This window comes from Ailuropoda melanoleuca, chromosome 17 (genome assembly GCF_002007445.2).
Source record: "Ailuropoda melanoleuca isolate Jingjing chromosome 17, ASM200744v2, whole genome shotgun sequence".
NCBI classification, from domain to species: domain Eukaryota; kingdom Metazoa; phylum Chordata; class Mammalia; order Carnivora; family Ursidae; genus Ailuropoda; species Ailuropoda melanoleuca.
In genome coordinates, this window is record NC_048234.1 from 30,239,485 (window position 1) to 30,261,189 (window position 21,705).

At 42.8% G+C, this 21,705-nt stretch overlaps 1 protein-coding gene across 1 annotated transcript in view; it reads left to right on the plus strand.

Moving 5' to 3' along the window:
- The window catches only part of PCSK5 (proprotein convertase subtilisin/kexin type 5), a 309,676-nt gene that overhangs the window by 124,813 nt on the left and 163,158 nt on the right, over positions 1–21,705 (plus strand). The window contains exons 4-5 of the mRNA XM_011231366.3: positions 2,605–2,748; positions 6,607–6,683. Coding sequence (XP_011229668.1) covers positions 2,605–2,748; positions 6,607–6,683 — 221 coding nt within the window. The remainder of the gene's footprint in view (positions 1–2,604; positions 2,749–6,606; positions 6,684–21,705) is intronic.

Here is a 21,705-nt window from a genome sequence, read left to right on the forward strand (position 1 = left end):
TCAGGCAGCACCCCTCCTCTCCAGGATGGTTATCCCATTTGCGGGTTACCCATTTCCTGCGCGTTTCCTTCCTCCAGCCCACCCCTTGGCCACATTAACATGACTTCATGTCACAAACGATACCACAGGTGGTCAGAACAGGTTCTGAGAAAGGGAAAATGACACGGAAACTGGTCAAGGTTGCTTTGGGTTTCATTAAAGTGTTTGGTGAGGAGAGGCCCACTCTTGGCCAGAAGGAGACTTCTGGAAACTTAGCCATTTCGGAAATCTACACTGTTTCTTTCATGATCATGTCCTTTAACCAAGCATTAGCTGGCTAGATAACTCTGACGAGGTCAGAGCAGTGAGCGTCACAGCAGTTGTGAACTTGGAAATGAGGTTCAGGATATGCCCTCACTTCTGGCTTGTGATCAGTCAGCCCAGTATTTACCACAATCCGAGGTTAGACTTGGTTTAATGCTTAGTCTTAGTGGGGCTTGCAATCAATAGGACAAAATTCACACACAAGGTTCAACAGTCAAGAGCACTTCAGCTGAATTTATTAAGTAGGGGTTGGATTGTATCGGACAGAGTGTGTGTGTGTCCGTCTGTCTTTCTGTCTGTATCCTTGAATTCAGGGATGGGGAAGAGACCAATGGGTCAGCTGAAGGCCATAAGTCTTTGTGAGAAGAGATGTGTAGGTGCTAAGCTGTGCCTGGAAAAGTGGGGAGAGGTGGAGAGAGAGGAATTAGGGTCGGTGTCGTGTGTGTGTGTGTGTGTGTGTGTGTGTGTGTGTGTGTGTGTAGGGCCTCAAATGCCAGAAAAAGTCAAGAAGGTGAGAAAGAAACAGATGTTCAGAAAATAAATAAACCTCCCGTTCTCTATGAAATTGGTATTACCTGTGGTGAAAAATGGGCACACCCTTTGTTAGAATCCTGGAAACTACTTAAGTGTGTTGATAACGTTCTACAAAAGGCAGTCTCATTTGGAGAATAGATTTACGAATTCATGTCGGAGGCTGTTAGCGGTATCTGTCTCTCGGTAGCACCGGATATTGTTGGATGAAGTTTGGAAAGAGATGAGTTTCCATTTATTTAGTTTGTAGTTAGAATAAAAGCCCAGTCATGCCTGCAAAGCCCTGGATGGTCTGACCTCTCTTCCCCTTCTCATTGGCTGTCTTCCAGGCCATTCTTTCCCTCATTCCCCTGAGCTTCAGCCATATGCCATGTTCTTTCTCTTTCTTCAGTGCGCTAAGCTGTTGCCCACCTTACGTTACCCTTTTACTGTGTCCGCTACAGAGACACTGATATCTAGGCTCTTGGGCAGAGCAGCTCCTTCTCACCAGTCATGCATCAGCTCTGATTTCACTTCCTGAGACCAAAGCCTCCACCTCCCATCCCACCTAGACGGGTGTGCAGTGCTCCCTCGGCATTCACCGTCATATCACCCTCTCTCATTCCTTTAAAACCCAAGGAGGGCTCTGAATGGCACTGTTGATGATCTGTGTCTCCCCTTTGGAGGGCTCATTAGGACAGGAACCGTACGTGCCTGCCCACCGCGTGTAGTGGGGGATCAGTAATGTGAGTCAGCTGCAGGGGCATCTGCATTATGGTCAGAGCCTTCCAAGCTCGCACTCTCTCCCCCTCCTGAAGAGCTGAACTGTTACAAAGGCAGGAAGACAATGGAGAATGGTCAGATCTGGGGTGGCCCATGTTACGACGGCATTGTGTGACAGTGCGTCTTTTTTCCTCTGTTCCTCTGCGAAGTCTTGAGAACCTGGGAAACAGCACTACTCAGAGGGATATTTCAAAGAGATGGGCTTGGAGCGGGCCACTTTGTGGGTTAGATGAATGCTAGCATATCAGGAAGAGCCGCTGCTTTCACGCGTTTCTTGCTGGGTTTATATGTTGTAGCCATCGTGGAATGAAATGACTAGACCTAATGAGCTAAGATTCGAGCTTTCTCCAGCCTGCCCTCTGAATCCCTCACACACATTTCCTGTCTGCACTCGGTTTCCTTCTTCTTTCCCTTCTCCAAGTACCATTGACCGAGTGTGCCTGCCCCCAACCTATCATGGTAGGACAGCTGCGGTTAATTCAGCAGAAGGTTGACGAAACTGTTACTTTTTCTCGTTCATGGGTTTCGGACAGTAGCACCCCTCCAGCTGACGCTGTCCAAAAGATGTCTGAGTTCTCAGCTTTGGCAAGCTTGGCTTCCAGGTGCCTAGTGAAGAAATTATAAAATGTGTGTTCTTCAGTTGCCTAGTTTGGGTTTATAAATGAAATGTTACAATGCCATCTTATGTGTCATTAATACGGGCCAACGATAAAATGATACATTCCTTATTGTGCTGCTGGGATGTAATTTACTGGACTCTATTTTTTCCAAAGGATCTGTGGCATTAGGACAGGGCAAAGCTGGCAGAAGATTTCTATTCCGCTTGCCTTCCCCACATCTACCCTTCCTACCTTCTCTCATTAATTGTGCTAGAGACCCGTGCTTCTGCTCTGTGCGCGACCACCACATTTCCGTTCACGTAGTCCATTATCTCCCCAAGCAGGTGATTTTCCCGTCTTCTGATTATTAGTCATCTGCACTGTCTAATTCTCCCTCCTCCTTCCTTAGCACTGCAGTGACAACACGCATCCCTGCCAATCAGACATGAACATCGAAGGAGCCTGGAAGAGAGGCTACACGGGGAAGAACATCGTGGTGACCATCCTGGATGACGGCATCGAGAGAACCCATCCGGATCTGATGCAGAATTATGTGAGTGTGTGCTGTGGTCGGAACCCCTTCCCTTCTGGGAAATAAGGGGACTCGTGTGAGGATTGTCAGCAAGTGGGGGTACTACTGAAAAATGCAGCTAAGGGATACGGTAGGCTCTGCGTATCACTGGCATTTTAGAAAAAGACGCCCTCTCTGAGTATAGGGAGCATGACATACTGCTTTCAACTTTCAAGCACCTTTGATGTTCTGATGACAAAAAGCGGGTGTCGATAAGGCAGCAGAAACCACTCCCCCAGCCCCATCTGCTCCTGATAATGACCGCTCTTCCTCCACACAGCCATGCGACACACTCTTGTTTCTCGTATGGACAAAAGCGGACTTAGAACTTTCCTCAAGTTACTCTACTGGTCTGTCTGTCTCTCTCTCTCTCTCTTTTTTTTTTTTTTTCTTTCTTTACCCTCCTTTTTCAAAGGACAAGAGTGATCAACCTAGTCCAAGGAAGCAGTCAGTTCCCTTTCTTAAGAAGGGACTGTGATCCCGGGACTCCAGGAGCATGTAGGGTGAGCCCAAGACCACAGAGCAAGTGGAAGTGCTGACACTCAGTACTTTGATTGAAAATCCTGCCTTTGGTACCCAGTGCCCACTGACCGTTGGGGTCACTTTCTGCCCCCTGGGCCTCTGGATCCCATCTACCACTGTGATATCTGCTGCCTGGCAATGTGTCAATCATCTCTCTACACTCTGCTCTCCAAGCTCATTCCTTCCATTGGCTTCTCCTTTCTAAGTTCGCTTGAGAGTGCCGTGATTATCTCTCAATATGCCATTCTCTGTCAGCTCCAAATTTGTGTTTCCTGACACCTTAGTGTTCTCTCTAAAATATTTCTTCTGTTATAAAGAGCCTGCAACGATCCCCTATTTTCTGCAAATACAACTCTGATTCCCACAAGGGCTCAGCAGAAAATCCCGTGGCTCCCACTCACACCGATATCTTCCGACTTCCCCTCAGACCTCTTTTCTGGTGACAACAGTTTCCACCTAGGAACACTGATATCACTGCATTGCCACTTAAATGACAATCACTTCCCCCCCCCTTCCTTCCTGATTCCTTTTAATTCCAAAAGTTTGGCTGCATCGAGTGTCCCTAAATTACATTTCATGTTGGTATTGAAAAAAGTTTATCTTAAAATCAGTGATTTTCTAGCTGCTTAAAGTTTCCTCTCCTATCCCTGAAAATACAAGCAGCTCGAAATCGCGGTGAAGTCTGCTTTACTTCCCTTTGCAGGACTCTTACCCTAATGGAGGAAAGTCACGGGCCACGGTGGGAAGCTCTGCCCAGTGTTTACAGAGGGGACCCACAGAGAATCCTGAGCTGTATAACTGGGAGGACCCCAGTTCTGCAGACTTTGGTCTTCTATATTCCAATTCACGGTCATTAAAAGAGTAACTTGAGCAAGCCCAGCCCGCCCCGCTGTGCCCTGAGCTGGCAGAGAAGGGTGAGGCGGGCCCTGCCCTGCGGTCCCCTCTGCCCATCAACACAAAGGACTTGCCATCCTGGCGTGCTTGCTGCCTCAGTGGACACAGAGCGGCCCTGGGGGATGTTGTCCTTGGCTCATGCAGAATGGACCTCACCTTCTCCTTAAGGCCAAGTTTCAGAGAGAGGGATATGATGTCTTCTTGAAATCTGATCTCTCTCTCTCTCTCTGTATCTCTGTCCCCCTCAGCAAGGGAAGGTTTGGTTTCTGGGCACCCCAAGTATCACCTCACCTCCATGTCTCCTCTAGTCCCCCCCCCCCGCTCCAGCTGCTCATGAAACCATTTAGAGAGAGATTGCCATATTCTCTCCAATGTTCCTTTCTCATTTGCTCAGTCTCACTTATTTCATGATACTGAATCTCCAATTAATTTTCCTGAAGAGACTCCATTTTGTTTTTGCACATAAGATACCTCCAAGCCACTTCCTTGGCGCCCTGGAAACTCCCACTGGCTCACAGTGACCCATATTTCTGACCCACGAAGACCTTCCTCCACACGAACCCCCTGGTGTCACCTCACACTTGAGTCTTTCCTCACAGTCTTCCACCTTGTCACCCGTTTTGTGTCAAACAGTCAGCCAAGAAACTTCACAAATTAATTTTTTACAATGACATATTGAAACAATTTCCACTAAAGTAGATGATTTTTCCCTATGGTTAAAAAGAGAGAGAAGGAACTGCAAATTCATTTCCTTCTCATTTGAACCAAACATGTACGTGGCTGCTCTCTACCTGCCTCCAAGCACACTCAGGCATTCACAACATAGAATTTGAGAGCTGAAAAGAAATTTCTGTTCCATCTCCTCCGTCGATAGGGTAGAAGCTGGGGCCCGAAGGCTACAGGGAGTGAGCCCAGGTCATATAAAGAATAGAACTATGGGGAACCTCTCTCCCAGCAGAGAAGTCTTTCTGGTCATACACAGTGTGGCTTTTATGGGGTGCTCCTGTCCCCCCCTCTCCCACCAGCAAGGATTGTATTTGATGAAATGCAGACAGCTTTGACCTAATTAGGATGACATTCTTTGCCTTTTTCATTTTTCCCCCTTCAAAGAGAATTCTCTAGAACATATCTGTGTGGTGAGCAGTACCAATGCTTCTCGGTTGTCCTGTTGTTGGAGCTGGTGAAGTGTAGAGAAAAGCACATTGGATGGGGTCAGGGAGGGCACGTGGCCTGGGTTCCAATCTTGGTTCCATAGGCTGGTTTGTTTCATACCTTTGGCCAAGTGACTTAGCCTGTCTTGGGCCTCTGTTTCCTTACAAGTAAAATTAGTTGGAAGAGATACACACTGTTCATGGTTTAGTGATCAGTATGGGGGGTTGCGGGGCCACCATTGTAGGAGAAGCAGGGACTTACCCGCCACCTTTATATGTCCCGTGTGTTTTGCGTAATTTCTCCGGACATCAGACTCTGTGCAGTGCACATTATTTTCAGAAACAAGAGCCTTTGACAAAGCTAAAAAACAAAGACAGCGTTGACTTTCACTAAAACTGAAATCAGGAATTACCCTAAAGCGTCGGAAAATACAAAACATTCTAAATTAGTCCTACCTACTGTGATACAAATTGGAGTAAAGATCTAAGCCAGTAATTTCTTTTTGGAAATTTAGAAAATCAAAAGGCAGAAATGTAGAAATGTGGAGATATTTCACAATCACTTTTAAAAGCGCACAGATCCAGCTTTGGCTTCAGAGATGCCTTTGTCTCATTTTGAAGCCTTGACCTATAATAAAACTTTGTTCATTATTTTGGTTGGGACAGAGGGTCATTGGGTATTAGTAAAAAGTCTGAATTACAGACTTTTTTTTACTGAATTTTACAGTAGATACAACATGTAAAACCAGACAACTATTGCCTGATAGACGTACCACGATACCTAATATCATAAATTTCTAATACTGATTTTTAATTGCCTTGCCAGTTATTTGCGAATTATCTTCAAAACTCTTTGAATTATAAGGAATTTATGCACTCCAGAAATAAAAGGAAGGAATAGAGAGAGACTCCCTGGAAAATAAATCGTTTTGCTTCCAGAGAGTCCAAGAATACTTCACCGAAAAGGTGGTCATGGTGGAACCTCTTCAGAGGAATTGGGTGAGAGGTCAGTTGCAGAGATGAGGGAAAATGTGTTGGCAAGAATGGCCTGGGTTCTTCCTTGGTCTCTGGAAAGTATTTCTTTACCTCAAGGAGGAAAATACAACAGTGCTGATTACCGAACAAGGCACCCTGACACCACCGAAGCCTGAATGTACTATTTAATCTAATTACCCTCTTGCAGAAATGTGTTTGAGAATTCATGAGCCTTCAGATTAGTGGCTAATTACTAAACGTCTGTCTCCTCCTCTTGCTCTCTCCTCTGCGGCCGTAGGACGCTCTAGCGAGCTGTGACGTGAATGGGAATGACCTGGACCCAATGCCTCGTTATGACGCAAGCAACGAGAACAAGTAAGGCCCAGTTGAGGGGTGGCTGGCCTGTGGCTGCCAAGGATTTTTGTTTTTCTACTCTCGCTGAGGGAACTATTTCCTTAGAAAGCCTTGGTAACAAATGATCCGTAAATTTGCTCCAAGGGGACCAGGTGTCTTTCCACCGAAGGTTCTGGATAATAAAAAGGGGTGGTCTCCATGGTAAGAATGGTTGCAGAGAGAACCCTGGGGAATGACTCGGCATTTCCATATCTTGAGGGCCCAGCTGGGGAATATTGCCCCTCACGAAGTAATTGACCTGTGATCCATTTTGGGGGGTGGGGTGCTAAAGGGAAAGGCAAAAAAAAATGTACCCCAAAAGAGTTACTTTTTCTGTTAAATTCAGCAAATTTCACTGACCCCTGTGCTTGAGGTCTCTGCTAGGGGCTTTCTTATTAGCTGCTTTGTTCTTCTGGAGGGACTGTGTTTTCCACTATTATATTTGAATTGCCTAGAAGGTTCGCCATGTACAGAACCCATTACCTTTCTTCACATTCAAGAGCCGTAGAAACCCATTTAACCACTTCTCCACTCTCCAGTTAGTAGTTTCTGTAAGAGCGGATGAAAGTGCACATCCATTTGGTACCACGGAATATCTAACATTCTTCAGAAAGTAAATGGGAAGGGCTTTTCTTGCTTAAGATGACCCAGATTCTTTAAAGGATTAGTAGATATTTCTAATCTCTAGATCACACCGGCTTTTTTCCTTTTGCTGCAGAGCTCCTCCAGGATAATGCTGTGATTTAAATGCTATCATTTCGATTTTTACTTACATGTTTTAGTCTGGCATCTCAGAAGTAGCAAAGAGAGGTGTTTTGCCCATTTATTACGAGCTATTTCCAGCCTGTGTTTTCTTTAGGAAAAAATTTCTCAGCGAGTGTGATTTGGTTAACTAAGTCAATAAGTTTAGATAAAACCATCTGACCTAGATAATTGTGACTGCATATGGGTTTTTTTCTTCTTCTCTTTTTTTTCCCCTCTTTTCACCATCTACAAAGAAGCCTCGAAAAAGTTACTGTGGAAAGCAGGCTGTTTGCTAATAATTCAGTAAATGTTACTGATCAGATTCAATGGTGAAAGCATTAATATGTAAATTGACTTCGACAGAATATTTCAGAACTTTCTAAACTAAAAAGGAAAGGGACCTAAATTAAACTGGATGGTTATCTTTCGGCCCTGGCCATCGCTGTCCAGATTACACCGTTTAAAGTTCTAGTGAATTTCACACCAAGGGTCATAATTTTGAGACAATTTGAGCTAATATATTTAACCTAAATTACAAACTAGCCTGAAACAATGATGAAGAATCCTGAAGCTTCAATACCATAAAAGTCACCCCTGATAAATTTCAACATGCAGTCCATTCTGCTATAGTTTGACATAGGCTTTCCTAAAAACACTTGCGTTCTGCAAAATCTAAAACCGCCAAGTAACAAGACAGTGAAATTTGAGCTCAACACTCAAAAACTTCATCGGTGATGCACGCACAGAAAATGGTAAAGACCTATTTAAAAAAAAATAGCCCAGTTGTATCCAGTCCATGTTAAGTGGTTAAGAAATATGTAAAATTATAATAAATGCACCAGTTTATCTTGAAATACACCTGAAAATTGCTTGGGGAAGGGCGTGCATGTTACCTCTGCTCCTACTCACGTGCCTGCCGCTCCGTGTGCAAGAGAAAAAAATGAAGGGAAAAAGAGAAAAAGATGAAAATTTTGAAAAAGAACAAAGAATAGGGAGGATAATCAGTTGAGAGGGGAAAATTAAGCAGAGTGGAGGACACCCCCACCCCGGGTGGCCGTTGGAAGCATGGCAACGTGGCAGTTACTGTGAAGTGGATGGCAAGCTCCTCAAAATTAGGGAGTAGCCACAGCAGGTGTGGACAGGTGTGGACTGTGGGGCTCCTCGGGTGTGTAGCTGTGTGGGTTTTGTGTATTCCCATGGCAATGCGTTTTCTACATTCACTCAGAGTTTCTAGGACAAAATTGTGCATCAACACACGTCAATTTCACATTATGCTTACATTGATCTCTAATACATCGATGGTATCAGAAGAAATTTGTCTTTCCATGCAAGCATATGGGAGAGCTCTACAATACGATATCCATCAGTTTGACCTATTCCATCAACATCTGTAGAGAGCGAGGAGGCACAGAAAGCTGTAGGAAAGACTAGATCACGTTAACACCCAAAGTATTGTTTGTGCAGGATATCGAGGGGCAAGACGGGCTATAGGTAGAAACCGGACACGTATCGTACCCTGTGGCAGTACTGTCTGAATTCACATGTGGCGAGTTTTTGCAATGAAACTCTCGGTGTGATGGTGACTGTTTTCCAGGGTGTGTGGGACGTGTGACTAACATCGCTAACCACAGAGGCTGGGCTTAACATAGACAACCCTTTGAGTATTGGCTTTGATGGCTTTTTACAGGCTGCCTTTTAAAAACCGTATCCTTCGGGGCGCCTGGGTGGCACAGCGGTTAAGTGTCTGCCTTAGGCTCAGGGCGTGATCCCGGCGTTGTGGGATCGAGCCCCACATCAGGCTCCTCTGCTATGAGCCTGCTTCTTCCTCTCCCACTCCCCCTGCTTGTGTTCCCTCTCTCGCTGGCTGTCTCTATCTCTGTCGAATAAATAAATAAAATCTTTAAAAAAAAAAAAAACCGTATCCTTCGCGAAGATTCTTTTCAAACTTGGCTCACCCCAAGACCTGTTCTCGAGGCATATCAGCATGGCCCTGCTCGCTCGGGCATATTCAGATGTGTCCTGTGGTAACCCCTTCGGATACCGTCCGTGGTTCATTGAGAGCGGTGCGGGCTTGGTTACTGGAGCATACAGCCATTGTGCTAGATACGTGCTTGCGTTTTTAGTCTTGACAGTGAAAGATGGCATTTCCAGGGGTACCACAGCAGCATCCCTACCTCTGTTTTATGAGCATGACCTGGGGCTCAGGAGTGCCGCCTGATTTTTTTCTTGGCCAAACACAAGCCATGTATTCAGGCATTTGGGGTTAAGATATCCTCTCTGCTCATTAGACCGTAATTATAGATGTGATTGATGGCTCTGTCTTTAAGCGAGATGATTCTGTTTGAACAGAAGTCACTTGGCATCAGGAAATGAGCAGCGGGTTTGTAGTTCCGAAGAATCGACGGTTAGTTTTGGTTCTCCTTAATTAGCTTTATAACCTTTGGGCCTGAGTACTCTGAGCTTTAGTCCTTTTCATTGTTGTTGTTGTTGTTGTTTTTTAAAGATTTTATTTATTTTTTTGACAGAGAGAGAGACAGCCAGAGAGAGAGGGAACACAAGCAGGGGGAGTGGGAGAGGGAACAAGCAGGCTCCCAGTGGAAGTCGTTGTTGTTTTAATCTCTAAAACTATTATATTAATATTTCTAAAGGTTAGCAGTAAAATACACAAAACACCAAGCATACGACTGACTGCATATGAGGTTCTAGAAAATTTAATTATAATTGCAGCTATTATTTTAATTATGTGTTCTATTCCTCTTTCTGGTTCTTGGTAAATAATCAATTAAAAATCACAATCCTCTCAAAATATATGTGCCTATGAACATTTCAAGTTTAATGTAAGACTTTGAGGTCTTTGTTCATTTCCAGGGTTAGAGGTTTCGGTCAGTTCTGCTGCTGCTTTATGTGGTGAGAGCTGGGACTCCTTCGGTCTACAGCAAGTCTGCGTTTCTGCAGTTCCATTTCCCCATCTCCTCGAGCAGAGCGCAGGTCTTTGAGTTTGATGCAAGATAGTGAAGGGGAGGAATTTCTAATCATCGTCAGAATGAAGCACTTCAGGTATCTACTGTGCGAATACCTCCTGTTCGTACGATCTGACCAGTAGGCTTCAGACTGTATCTGGCAACATTTCCTGCTCAGCTACGTCTGCTCAGTCGTTCCACCGGGACTCGCCAAGACCCTACTTTTTGTGAATGGCTCTGTGCTAAATGCTTGGGGGATATGGGAATGAAATAACAGGCTACGACCTGGCTGATTGGGTTTTAGTGCCACGAGAGAAAGCACCCTCAAAGCTCCATGCCAATCATCTCTCTTAGACCGACATGATTTCATTTCTCGTGCTCAAGCTTTGGGGTGACGGAAATCACCTCAGAAGTACAAAATTTATCAAAATTGCTTTTCTGTCACTTTTCCACATCCCCCATAACAGGTGCATAAAGAAATAGCCTTAGCAGAGGAGACTGTAAAAGCTGTCCTTCCTTTCAGCGTTGCCTCCATTCGTATTAGCTTGTCGAATAAAGGTGACTGCGTTGTTCTAGGCTTAAAATAGAACATGCCTTCCTACAAATGAAAGAGTCTCCTGGCATTTCATACCACTGCTCCTATTTCTGATAAATGAATTATTGATGTCTGAGTTAGACTTGCCTTCCCTAGGTTACTTCTTGTTAAATGTTCCCTCCATTTAAAAGTCATAGCAACATATTTAGTGGGAGGTGAGAGCACACATTATCTCTTGAATGGGTGATATGTGGGCCCAGAATCTAATTCCTTTTAAAAATGAACCAATCCATAGGTTAAAGGCTCATTTTTCAAAAGGAATTAATTTTTTTCATTTTTCTTTCTGATACCGATTTTCAGGAAGATTTAAGCAGGGGTAGATGGAAGCACATATTTTCCTGGGTCTTTAGTCTCCTTGCACATGTCATTTCTGGTTTTAAGAATGTTGCCATGTTGCAGAAACCAAAGTACGCATGGCTTTCTCTTTCTCATCCCTGCAGGCGAGGACTGTTTTCAGGAGAGAGTGTTCCAAAGCAAAGCCAATGTATGTAACCAGCGTTTTTTAACTATACAGAAAATATTTTAACTCAATTCTAGAGGAAAAAAAAAATCAACCTTTAGACCTATGACCTTATCTTTCTTTATCTTTTTTTTTTTTTTAAAGATTTTATTTATTTATTCGACAGAGATAGAGACAGCCAGCGAGAGAGGGAACACAAGCAGGGGGAGTGGGAGAGGAAGAAGCAGGCTCACAGCAGAGGAGCCTGATGTGGGGCTCGATCCCATAACGCCGGGATCACGCCCTGAGCCGAAGGCAGACGCTTAACTGCTGTGCCACCCAGACGCCCCTATCTTTCTTTATCTTAACCTTATCTTTCCTTATCTTAAGAGGTAGAAGCCTTATTTATTTAAATTTTTTTATTCAAGTATAATTAACATAGTGTTATAGTAGTTTCAGGTGTGCACTATAGATTCAACAATTCTGTACATTTCTCTGCGCTCATCAGTAGAAGTGGACTCTTAATGCCCTTTATTGATTTCACACACACCCCCACCCACCTCCCTTTGGCAACCACCAGTTCTCTTTGTTTACAAGTCTGGTTTCTTGTCTCTCTTTTTCTTCTTTTGTTTCTTAAATTCCACTTGAGTGAAATCATAGGGTATTTTTCTTCCTCTGACTTATTGCACTTAATACCCTCCAGGTCCATGTAAGTTGTTGCAAATAGATTTCATTCTTTTTTATGCATGAATAATATTCCTGTGTGTGTGTGTGTGTGTGTGTGTGTGTCACATCTTCTTCATCTATCAGTGGACTCTTGGGCTGCGTCCATATCTTGCTATTGTAAATAATGCTTCAATAAAGGTAGGCACATGTATCTTTTCAAATTAGTATTTTCATTTTCTTTGGGTACATACCCAGTAGTGCAATTACTGGATCATGTAGTAATTCTATTTTTAACTTTTTGAGGACCTTCCATACTGTGTTCCATAGCAGCTGCACCAGTTTGCATTCCCACCGATAGTGCACAAGGGTTCCTGTTTCTCCACATCCTCGCCAACACTTGGTATTTCTTGTCTCTTTTATTTTCTCCATCCTGACAGGTATAAAGTGATATTTCATTGTGGTTTTAATTTGTATTTCCCCAATGATTTGTGATGGTGAGCATATTTTCATGTGTCTTTTGGCCATATGTATGTCTTCTCAAAGCAGTCTATAGATTTAATGCCATCCCTATCAAAGTACCAGCATTTTTCACAGACCTAAAACAAATAATCCTAAAATTTGTATGGAACTACAAAAACAAACCAACAACAACAACAACAAAAAACCCAAAGAGCCAAAGCATTCTTGAAAAAGAACAAAGCTGGAGGTATCACAATCCCAGATTTCAAGATTTACTGCAAAGCTGTAGTCATCAAAACAGTACGGTACTGGCACAAACACAGACACATAGATCAGTGGAACAGAGCAGAGAGCCCAGAAATAAACCCATGCTTTTATGGTCAATTAACCTATGGCGTAGGAGGCAAGACTATACAGCGGGAAAAAGACAGTCTTTTCAACAAATGGTAGTGGGGAAACTGGACAGCTACATGCAAAAGAACGAAACACAAAAATAAACTCAAAATGGACCCACATGTGGCACCTGAAACCATAAAATTCCTAGACAAAAACATAAACAGTAATTTCTCTGACATCAGCCATAGTGACATTTTTCTAGGTATGTCTCCCGAGGCAAGGGAAACAAAATTAAACTATTGGTACTATCCCAAAATAAAAAATTTTGCATAGAAAGGAAACCATCAACAAAACAAAAAGGCAACCTATTTAATGGGAGAAGATACTTGCAAATGTTATATCCAATAAGGGGTAAATATAATAAAATATACAAAGAACTTTTACAACTCAACACCAAAAAAACAACTAATGGAATTAAAAAAAATAGAGGACCTGAATAACCATTTTTCCACGGAAGTCTTATTTCTTTATACCCAGGATTTGTCAAACACTTCAGATAAAATCATCCTATAACTAAAAAGTTCAAAAAAAAAATCTGCCAAAGACAAGCAGGGCTAGTGTTAGTGGCCGATTTATTTTTCCAGTATTTCCAACATTTTTCCTCTGGTCCTTTTGCAAAACAGCACTATGGTAGACTTCACAGTACTTATTCAATCAGTGGGTATCAGATGAATTCGTGTGACACTCACTACAATTGTACGTGCTAGAGGCTTAATGTACCCAGAGCAGATAGTTGTGGAAAACATCTGACCCTTTTCACATACAGGTGTATATTCTATGTCCGGGAAAGAACGTCCAACACACATTTTAGAAAATCTGTTTCTGTCATGTAGGGTCATGATGTAATACTTTGAGGTAAGTAACATGTTGACCCATCTTCCAGATTCTGCAAAGTGGCTGGGGTCTGGGGCCTCGCACAAAGTTGAAACACAACAGGAAAAGGCCTCTCTCAGCCCGGAAAGCAGCCATCCCTCACCAACCCTTGGTCACAAGCCCTGCCTTCCTCAGCATGTTAGTCCCCCTCTTTGGTAGCTTACCCAAGACACACACACCCCCGTCCAGCCCTCCACTCCAGCTGTCTGTTGGTTTGTCCCTTCTCCCACCTGCATCCTTGTAAAATTCCCTAAACGGGTTCCCTGTCTCCAGGTTCGCCCCATCCTGCTGCCCGAGTGATATTTCTGAACCAAATTAAAAACATCCTTTGATGTCTTGACATTTTGTTGAAAGTACAAGATGCCCTGCCCCCCACTCGTCCCTCATCATTAAGCCTGCGCTGCCCCGCGTGTCCCCTCCTCTCCCACTTTATTTATCAGCCTTGCAGGCCTTGTGGAGTTCCCTTAATGCAGTGCAGTTATACAACCTTCCACTGTCTGCACCTGTGCGATCCTTTCTCCCCCTTCAACTCCTGTCGCTTCTCCTATGATGCCTTCTCTCACCTCCTTCATCTGAGCTGGATCCCCTTCTGTGAGTTTTCAAAGCACCTGTGAATTTCCTTCTTGTATAAAACCCTTCCTGTTGTAGACAGGGTCGCATTTACCAAGGTAAAGAAGAGATACTGGGAAGATTTCCAGTTTAGTTTTGGGTATAAAATGTCTGTTTGGTCTTACAGTAATTAGAGGACTATCAGCCTTGATTGCTCACATAGAGGAATTAGCGAAATGTATCCCAAAATAGTAACTATTAAAAAGGTGCTATACATACTGGATTATTGTGCTGAATATCTTTTTTTTTTTTCCTGACCCTCCTCCCTGTTACATATCCCGAAAACCTGACCCCTAAGGACTGTATTGATAGACTCCCTTGCCCTCTGTCTTCCCCTTGGGTTTGACCAATGGAAGTCTCAAGCAGGAGATCACTGGGATACTGAAGAGTGAAGAAGGAGTATTTATTCTCTGCCCCCTCCTTCCTGGACCACTGGGGACTAGCTGTGCACCTGAACAAGATATTGCTGTCAGGTGGCCCTAAGGCTGACTTCCGGAGGGCTCTCCTTTACTGGCATCAACAACCGCTCATTCCCCACGATTCCTTAGATCTAGGGGTTTTCCAGGGCTTCTAATTCAGAACACCACACTGTTCCCTATCGGTTTCCCCCAAATCCTGCCTGCATCTGTATGTTAAGTCCGTTGAATAAATTTGTCTCATGTTACCCGGGATAAAAAAGTCCAATGTCTCCTGATCAGCCCTGATTGATATGTTAGTTTTTTAGCCTGGTATCTTTGGTAGACTAACAGAAAAAATGTCCAGACACTTCCAAGAAAGAAAATAACTAGATTCATAGGAGTTGTGTAAAGGGCTGTGTATTTTTTAATGAGAACTGATAAATACAAAAAATAGTTGCCTAATCTGTCACTTGAAGTACAAGTATTCGTTTATATAAAATAATGCATTAATTATTCTAGGGATTAGAATCATGATAATGCAATCTTCAGACCCCTTTGTTCTTTGTCAATTTCCATGTGTTTTCCTCAGGATTTGGGGACATGGTCTCTTGGGGTTCTCAGTAACAGTTTCAATAAAGGGGCTGACTGATGCTATAGGTTAAATGAGGTTTGGGTATAATTTATGCAAACCTAGTGCACTATTGACATGAATAATTGATAGTTGCTTCAATTTAAATTTCTTATTTAAAAAACAAACTCACAAATTCCTGAGGCCTCTAAAGCAGATGGAAATTGCAGTGAGGGAAAGATAAGTATCCTTTTTAAATAATGGATTAAGCATTTGAGCAGGGTTTCCAGATAGGTGTATTTATTTATCTTTCTCTTCTCTTCTCCTCTAACCTCCACCTTGGATCTATTTTCTCTTGTTTCTTTATACCCTGAAATACATAAAATTTAGAGCATGAAGACCTTGAGAGGTCACTGTGAGCGGTCATTAAGTGTATTATTCAGAGCTGTAGAGAAGGCATCCAAGACCGTTCAAGTGTGTTCAGCCAATGGACACTCATGTTAGATGCTGAAAAAGAAGGCAAACTCAGGAGAGAAAGAGCCATGTTGTGCTCACCTCACTCCCTGTGTAGATACTAGAAGAATAGGCTGAAAATATGATCAAGCTGCTGACTGGCTAATTGTTTGTTTTATTTTATTTATTTTTAAAGATTTTATTTATTTGACAGAGAGACAGCCAGCGAGAGAGGGAACACAAGCAGGGGGAGTGGGAGAGGAAGAAGCAGGCTCCCAGGGGAGCAGGGAGCCCAACGCGGGGCTCGATCTCAGGACCCTGGGATCCTGCCCTGAGCCAAAGGCAGACGCTTAACGACTGAGCCACCCAGGCGCCCCTAATTGTTCATTTTAATATTAACTGGATATTATTTAAATATTGGTTGTCTTCCTAGTCGGATCAAATGCTTTCTAAGTTAAGGGACTAAAGTTAGAATTTCTTTCTTTCTTTCTTTTTTTTTTTTTTTACTAGCTGAAAGGGACGTCATAATTGTTATGTTTGAGCAGTTCGGTTAATTACAGTCGAAGACTGTTGTGTATTTAATATTAGCAATAGGTGTGCGTTTCAATTACAATCCTCAATAAAAGATGGCAAGGCAGAAAATAGATCTTTTAGGTCAGAATATATTTGATTAGTTCTCATAAGACAGGTCACCAAAGAAGGTAAGGTGATAGAGGAAAAAAAAAAATCCTGCTTTTAGATGAGACCTGTGTACCTGTCCCAGCCTTGTTCACTGTTATCTGTGGACTTGGAGAAGCATCTTTACCAGAGCCTCCCTTGTCACATCAGTATCTATCTCCATGTCCCTGGCCGACTTAACCAAAAAAATCTGTAAGTCTGTGGGGTTGCTACTTGGCTATATTTGAATGTGGTGTAAGCAACTGCTAATAAAATTAGAACATCTGGATACTTTTGCGATTACCGCTCACAGCAACCCACGTGCAGAGTGCAAGTTGAGAAAGGTGGAGTAAAATGCCTCATGTCACCGAGTGACAGTCAAAATTGGAGCTCATTTATTCCTGCAACATCTATTTACCTGCGTAGCTAAATTAATCTGTGGTCAAGTAGATGAGAAATTAACTCCTGTGTTGAGCACATGCTTCAGTAACTTTACTCCCTTGGGAAAACTGTAATCACCAGATGGGGCACTACTGTGTTTAGTAAATATTCAGTAGCTTGGCTCCTCCAGCTGCTGGTGCCCTGAGCCCTAATTCTCCACAGAGAGGGCATTGGGCTGCAGAGGTCACCAACACCTTGTGTACAGGTAACTTTGAACAAGTAACAGAGATCGTTGATTAGAGAAAACGATTGTATAGGTTCTGACTTCACAATGGTATTTGTTCTATGGAAAGAAATGAAGGGCACCCGAATGAATCTAAGGGCTGTTTATTCAGAGCTTGCTATGGAAAGGGACGCAGCTATCATCACTTGAAGAGACCCAAGGGCAGACACATGACTGGGAAAGCTTTATCATTGAGAAAGGAAGAAAGGAAGAGAGGGAGGTAGGAAGGAAGAAAAGAAGGGGAAAGAAAAAAAGGAAGGCTTCGGGTATGTTCTGATCAGGGGTTGGCATGGGGAAGACACAGCTAGAATCTGTTCTCAAACAATTCTAGTGTGTATTAATAGCTTTAAAAGAAAATTGAGTAAGAACCAGGTGGTTATAGTGTAAATAAATGTTTTAGGAAATTATATATAATTGTCAGGTTTATGGATGTTGCTAATAATATTATTAAGGTGGTAATAATAAATAAGGTAAAGCCTTAGTCTAATTCACAGAAGGCAGGAGTTAATTTTCACCTCTCTGTCTGTGGAGATAAGGACTCTTTGAGGTTGGAATCACATAACTAACAGACATTTTCCCGATATTTTTGTATTTAAATGACAGCCTCAGAGAGTGTTCTGGAAATGTGGGCAGTGCAAGGTTCTCTGTAGGAGGGAAAGACCCAGCCCAAGTACATCAGAAGCCTTCTCCCACCCTAAGAAGGGTGTGGGATCTCGAGGATGTGTCCTGCTTTGGGGAATTGTGGTGAATTATTTTGCACCTAAAATAGCTTGAAGAAATTGAGAAGAACAGTTGACTACTGGAGATTTTCCAGCCAATTCCCCTGAATCCCCACTTTCTCTGCAGCATGTTCTCATCACAAGCTGCCATCTCATGAATTTTAAAAAAGACTGACCTTTGTTAGGAGAGTTTACCTCTTCCTATTTTTAGATATCCCCGAACCATCTGCATATAATTTACATATGCTAGTAAATGCATTTGAATTTGCATGAATTGCAGAGAAAATACCTTGTGGTGACACCCAGGGCTGAGATTAGCTGGCTGCTAGGGATTTTGTATGACCTTTTTGCTCCTGGTTGGTTTTGCTCCATCTGAAGTTTATCCTCACAGGGTCACAACCCCTCCCACCCCCAGCCCCATTACCAAATAGAGACTCATCTCTCCGCCCCCCATCCTGCAGCCCTGCCTGTATGAGGTTATTACAGATCCCCTTCTTTTTCACCGTCCTGATAAGACCTCGGTCTTCCCATAGGGAAGAGTGCATGCTGTCACCATGCAGAAGAGTGACACACCTGCCCCCAGCAATGGCCCCAGTCTGGGCACCATTTACAAAATTTGCACTAGAGATGATTTCACTAGAACTTAAGTTGTTCAGCCACCTTAATTACAACCCTTGTTGTTAATTTTATTGAACATCAGACTCTTCCGTAAAATTTATTTTTCTTCATAACAGAACAAGGCTCTTTGGTGCTTTCAAAGGAGTGGCAAATGTATGCAGTGAAAACACTTGTTTTTGTTTTTTTCTATTTCTTGTCCATCCATCTCATGCCTCCTGTAGGGAATATGGGGGATGGGGCAATGGAGCATCTGAGAAGGAACAGGGGTTCGAGTTGAGAAGATCAAAGAATTCGAGGCCTCAACTTTGTTGAAATTGAATTCAAATGGAAACCAGTGGGGTTCTCAAGTGAGGGGCAGTCTCAGGAGCAGCTCCACGAACAACCGTGCGTTTGCGTATCATCCACGCTTTGAGGCGTACCATCCTTGGGGCAGTAGAGGCCCCTGTCGTGACTGTAGTAGTTCCCACTACAGAGATGCCACAGCAGCTGTGGCTTAACTCTTCTCTGGGTTGAATTTATATCAAATTGTTTGTCCCCTTATGGGGAGTAATATTAGTGGCATTATCATAATGGAACCAAGCTCCACAGCATGGTAGTATGGATCAAGAGCCCGTTCACTGGTCTGCTTATAGGAGTGTTCATTCAAATTTGTTGAAAGCTTTGTAGCCCAAATGCAGTGCGAAGGTATTCAGGTAAGCCATTGCAAATTATGTGGATGTTCATTCTTTCGTGTTTTATGATTGTGCTTACCATTTTGCACCAGCTGATTCCATTTATCATCACCCAACTTTCTCATTGTGTTTCTGTGAGCTTCTGTTAGAATCCCCATTGTAAAACTTATTTCCATTATAGGGGATACTGACTCATGTTTAATCCATTCTGGTTGGTAAAAAAAAAAAAAACAACTTTGTTAGGCTTTATCTGTGTCTTTGATTAGGGAGATAGTTCTTCTTATGCTAAGAAAGTTACCTTTGTGAAGGACGGTACTCATATGTTTAATTCACCTGTTTTTCTTACAAGGTTTATGGGTTTCTGAAATCTGTATGAATATAACGCACTTAGATCTCCAAGGTGTATATTTGGAGTGAAACAGGAAAATGTATATGGGGAGGGAGGTCCAAGTAACTGCTTGCTAGATAAGTTGTTTAATAAAATTGATTAATCCTTTTAGACACTGAGAGGATGTTTTGAGCGGTAGCCTATCGAACTGTGCCTGTGCAGAGACAGGGACGAACACTACATGTGGTTCATACTGGAAAAGTTGTTATAATAATTTTAAGATTATTGTTGAACAAGCCGCTTGTTTGGCCTCTTGTGAGCAGTTCTATAGCTTTGAGAAGTTTGGTACGTGATTTGAGTGGGGGCTTCAGAGAACAACTTCGTCTCCCCCAGAAACCCTTGACTGGTTTCGCCTTGGGCTAGAAATTCAGCAAAGTCTAAATCGAGTTCAGTGGGGTCACTATATGTTTTCCATGAAAGAAAGAGAAAAAAGAGCAGGTTTTCTGGTTCCCTGGAATGGCATTAATCCTTTCAAGTCATCTCAAACCTCATCCTCTCAAATACAGAGAAGCCGCCTACTAAAAATAATTACTTATCTAGAACTTTACAATTCACAAAGCATGTCCACACATATTCTCACTTGAATATATAAAATTTCATGTCAGAGAGGTAGTAGGTAATTGTTTTGGTACCCCAGTATCTGAATTCTTTATGTATGAAAAATTCTCTGTCTCGGTGGAGAGCAAAGACTATTTCCTAGTATGGGGCTGAAAGTGGCGGATGCTATTAACTTGCTCAACCTCCCTTGCTCTAGGCTGGGCCAAGGGATCTAGAATCTAAATCAGTAGCAGTTGCGTAGGCTAGTGACCCAAAGGCCAGGCAAGCTCTCAGTCACTTGCCTGGGTGCTCCTCCCTGTCCCCCTCACTCTCTCAGCAGAGCAGCTGTGTTTTTCTTCACTCTTAGGCTCCATCTTGGTTATTTTGTGCTCCTAACAATTCTGAGCTTCCCAATATCCTCTTAATAAACGACTTTTCTGCTTCACTCAGCCCGTTACAGTAAAGAAGCTGTAATTAAATTTCACTTTTGCCCCGTCTTTCCAGAGGAAGAAAGTAGAATTCAAGGCAGATTCACATAACTTATGAAACTGAGTCTGGCTTCCAAACTATGCTTTCTGTATCATGTAATATACTCTGATTTGGAGCACAGTACTAGATGTTCTTTTTTTTTTTAATATAGTATTCATAAGCAATAGACACTTTTTAATTCGTGTAAATAAATGTAGTTAATTGATGAGAATTTAGTGCTTGTTTTGTGGCATATAGTTTCATTCAGAAAAGACTTTTTGAATACCTGCCGGGAAAATAGCATTTTGCTTTGGTTATTTCTTGAACTAGTGATATAGTTACAGTATGTAGACCTTGAACATAGACCCATCACTTAACTGATAAGGTATAACAGGTAAACCAGTAGTCAGGATGTGAACTGGAGGCCACTGGTTTTCCAAAAGTATTTCATGGAACCCTAGAGTCTGTTGATGGATCTCTCAGACGGCCCAAGTGTCGCTCAGGTGACTGTATGGAATGACTAGAGCCCTCTTTTCCTCAGCTAAGTGACACCCCTTTTTAAAATCCACACTAAAATCTATTTTGGATGGTTGGATTTCTCCAAAGATTATATTTGAAGTAAAAAGTTCTATTTATACAAAACAAACCATGGTAAGCCAGTGCTATAAGCCAGAGGAATGGGTTTGGAAGGGTTGTCCCTGGAGATAGGCACAAATTGTAGGGAAGGCTTCCAGAGGTGGTAGCATTTGACCTGGCCTTGGAAAAGGACTGATGGAAGGCAGTAATCATTACTGAGAGGATGTCTGTAATGGCCGTGTCTCAGGATTAGAGAGCACCTTACAAGCTTTGGGATGAAAGGCATGTTCTTGTTTTCTTTTTTTTTTTTTTTTTTTAAAGATTTTATTTATTTATTCAACAAAGATAGAGACAGCCAGCGAGAGAGGGAACACAAGCAGGGGGAGTGGGAGAGGAAGAAGCAGGCTCATAGCGGAGGAGCCTGATGTGGGGCTCGATCCCATAACGCCGGGATCACGCCCTGAGCCGAAGGCAGATGCTTAACCGCTGTGCCACCCAGGCGCCCCATTGTTTTCTTTTTTTAAAAAGGAAAATCCACACATTTCT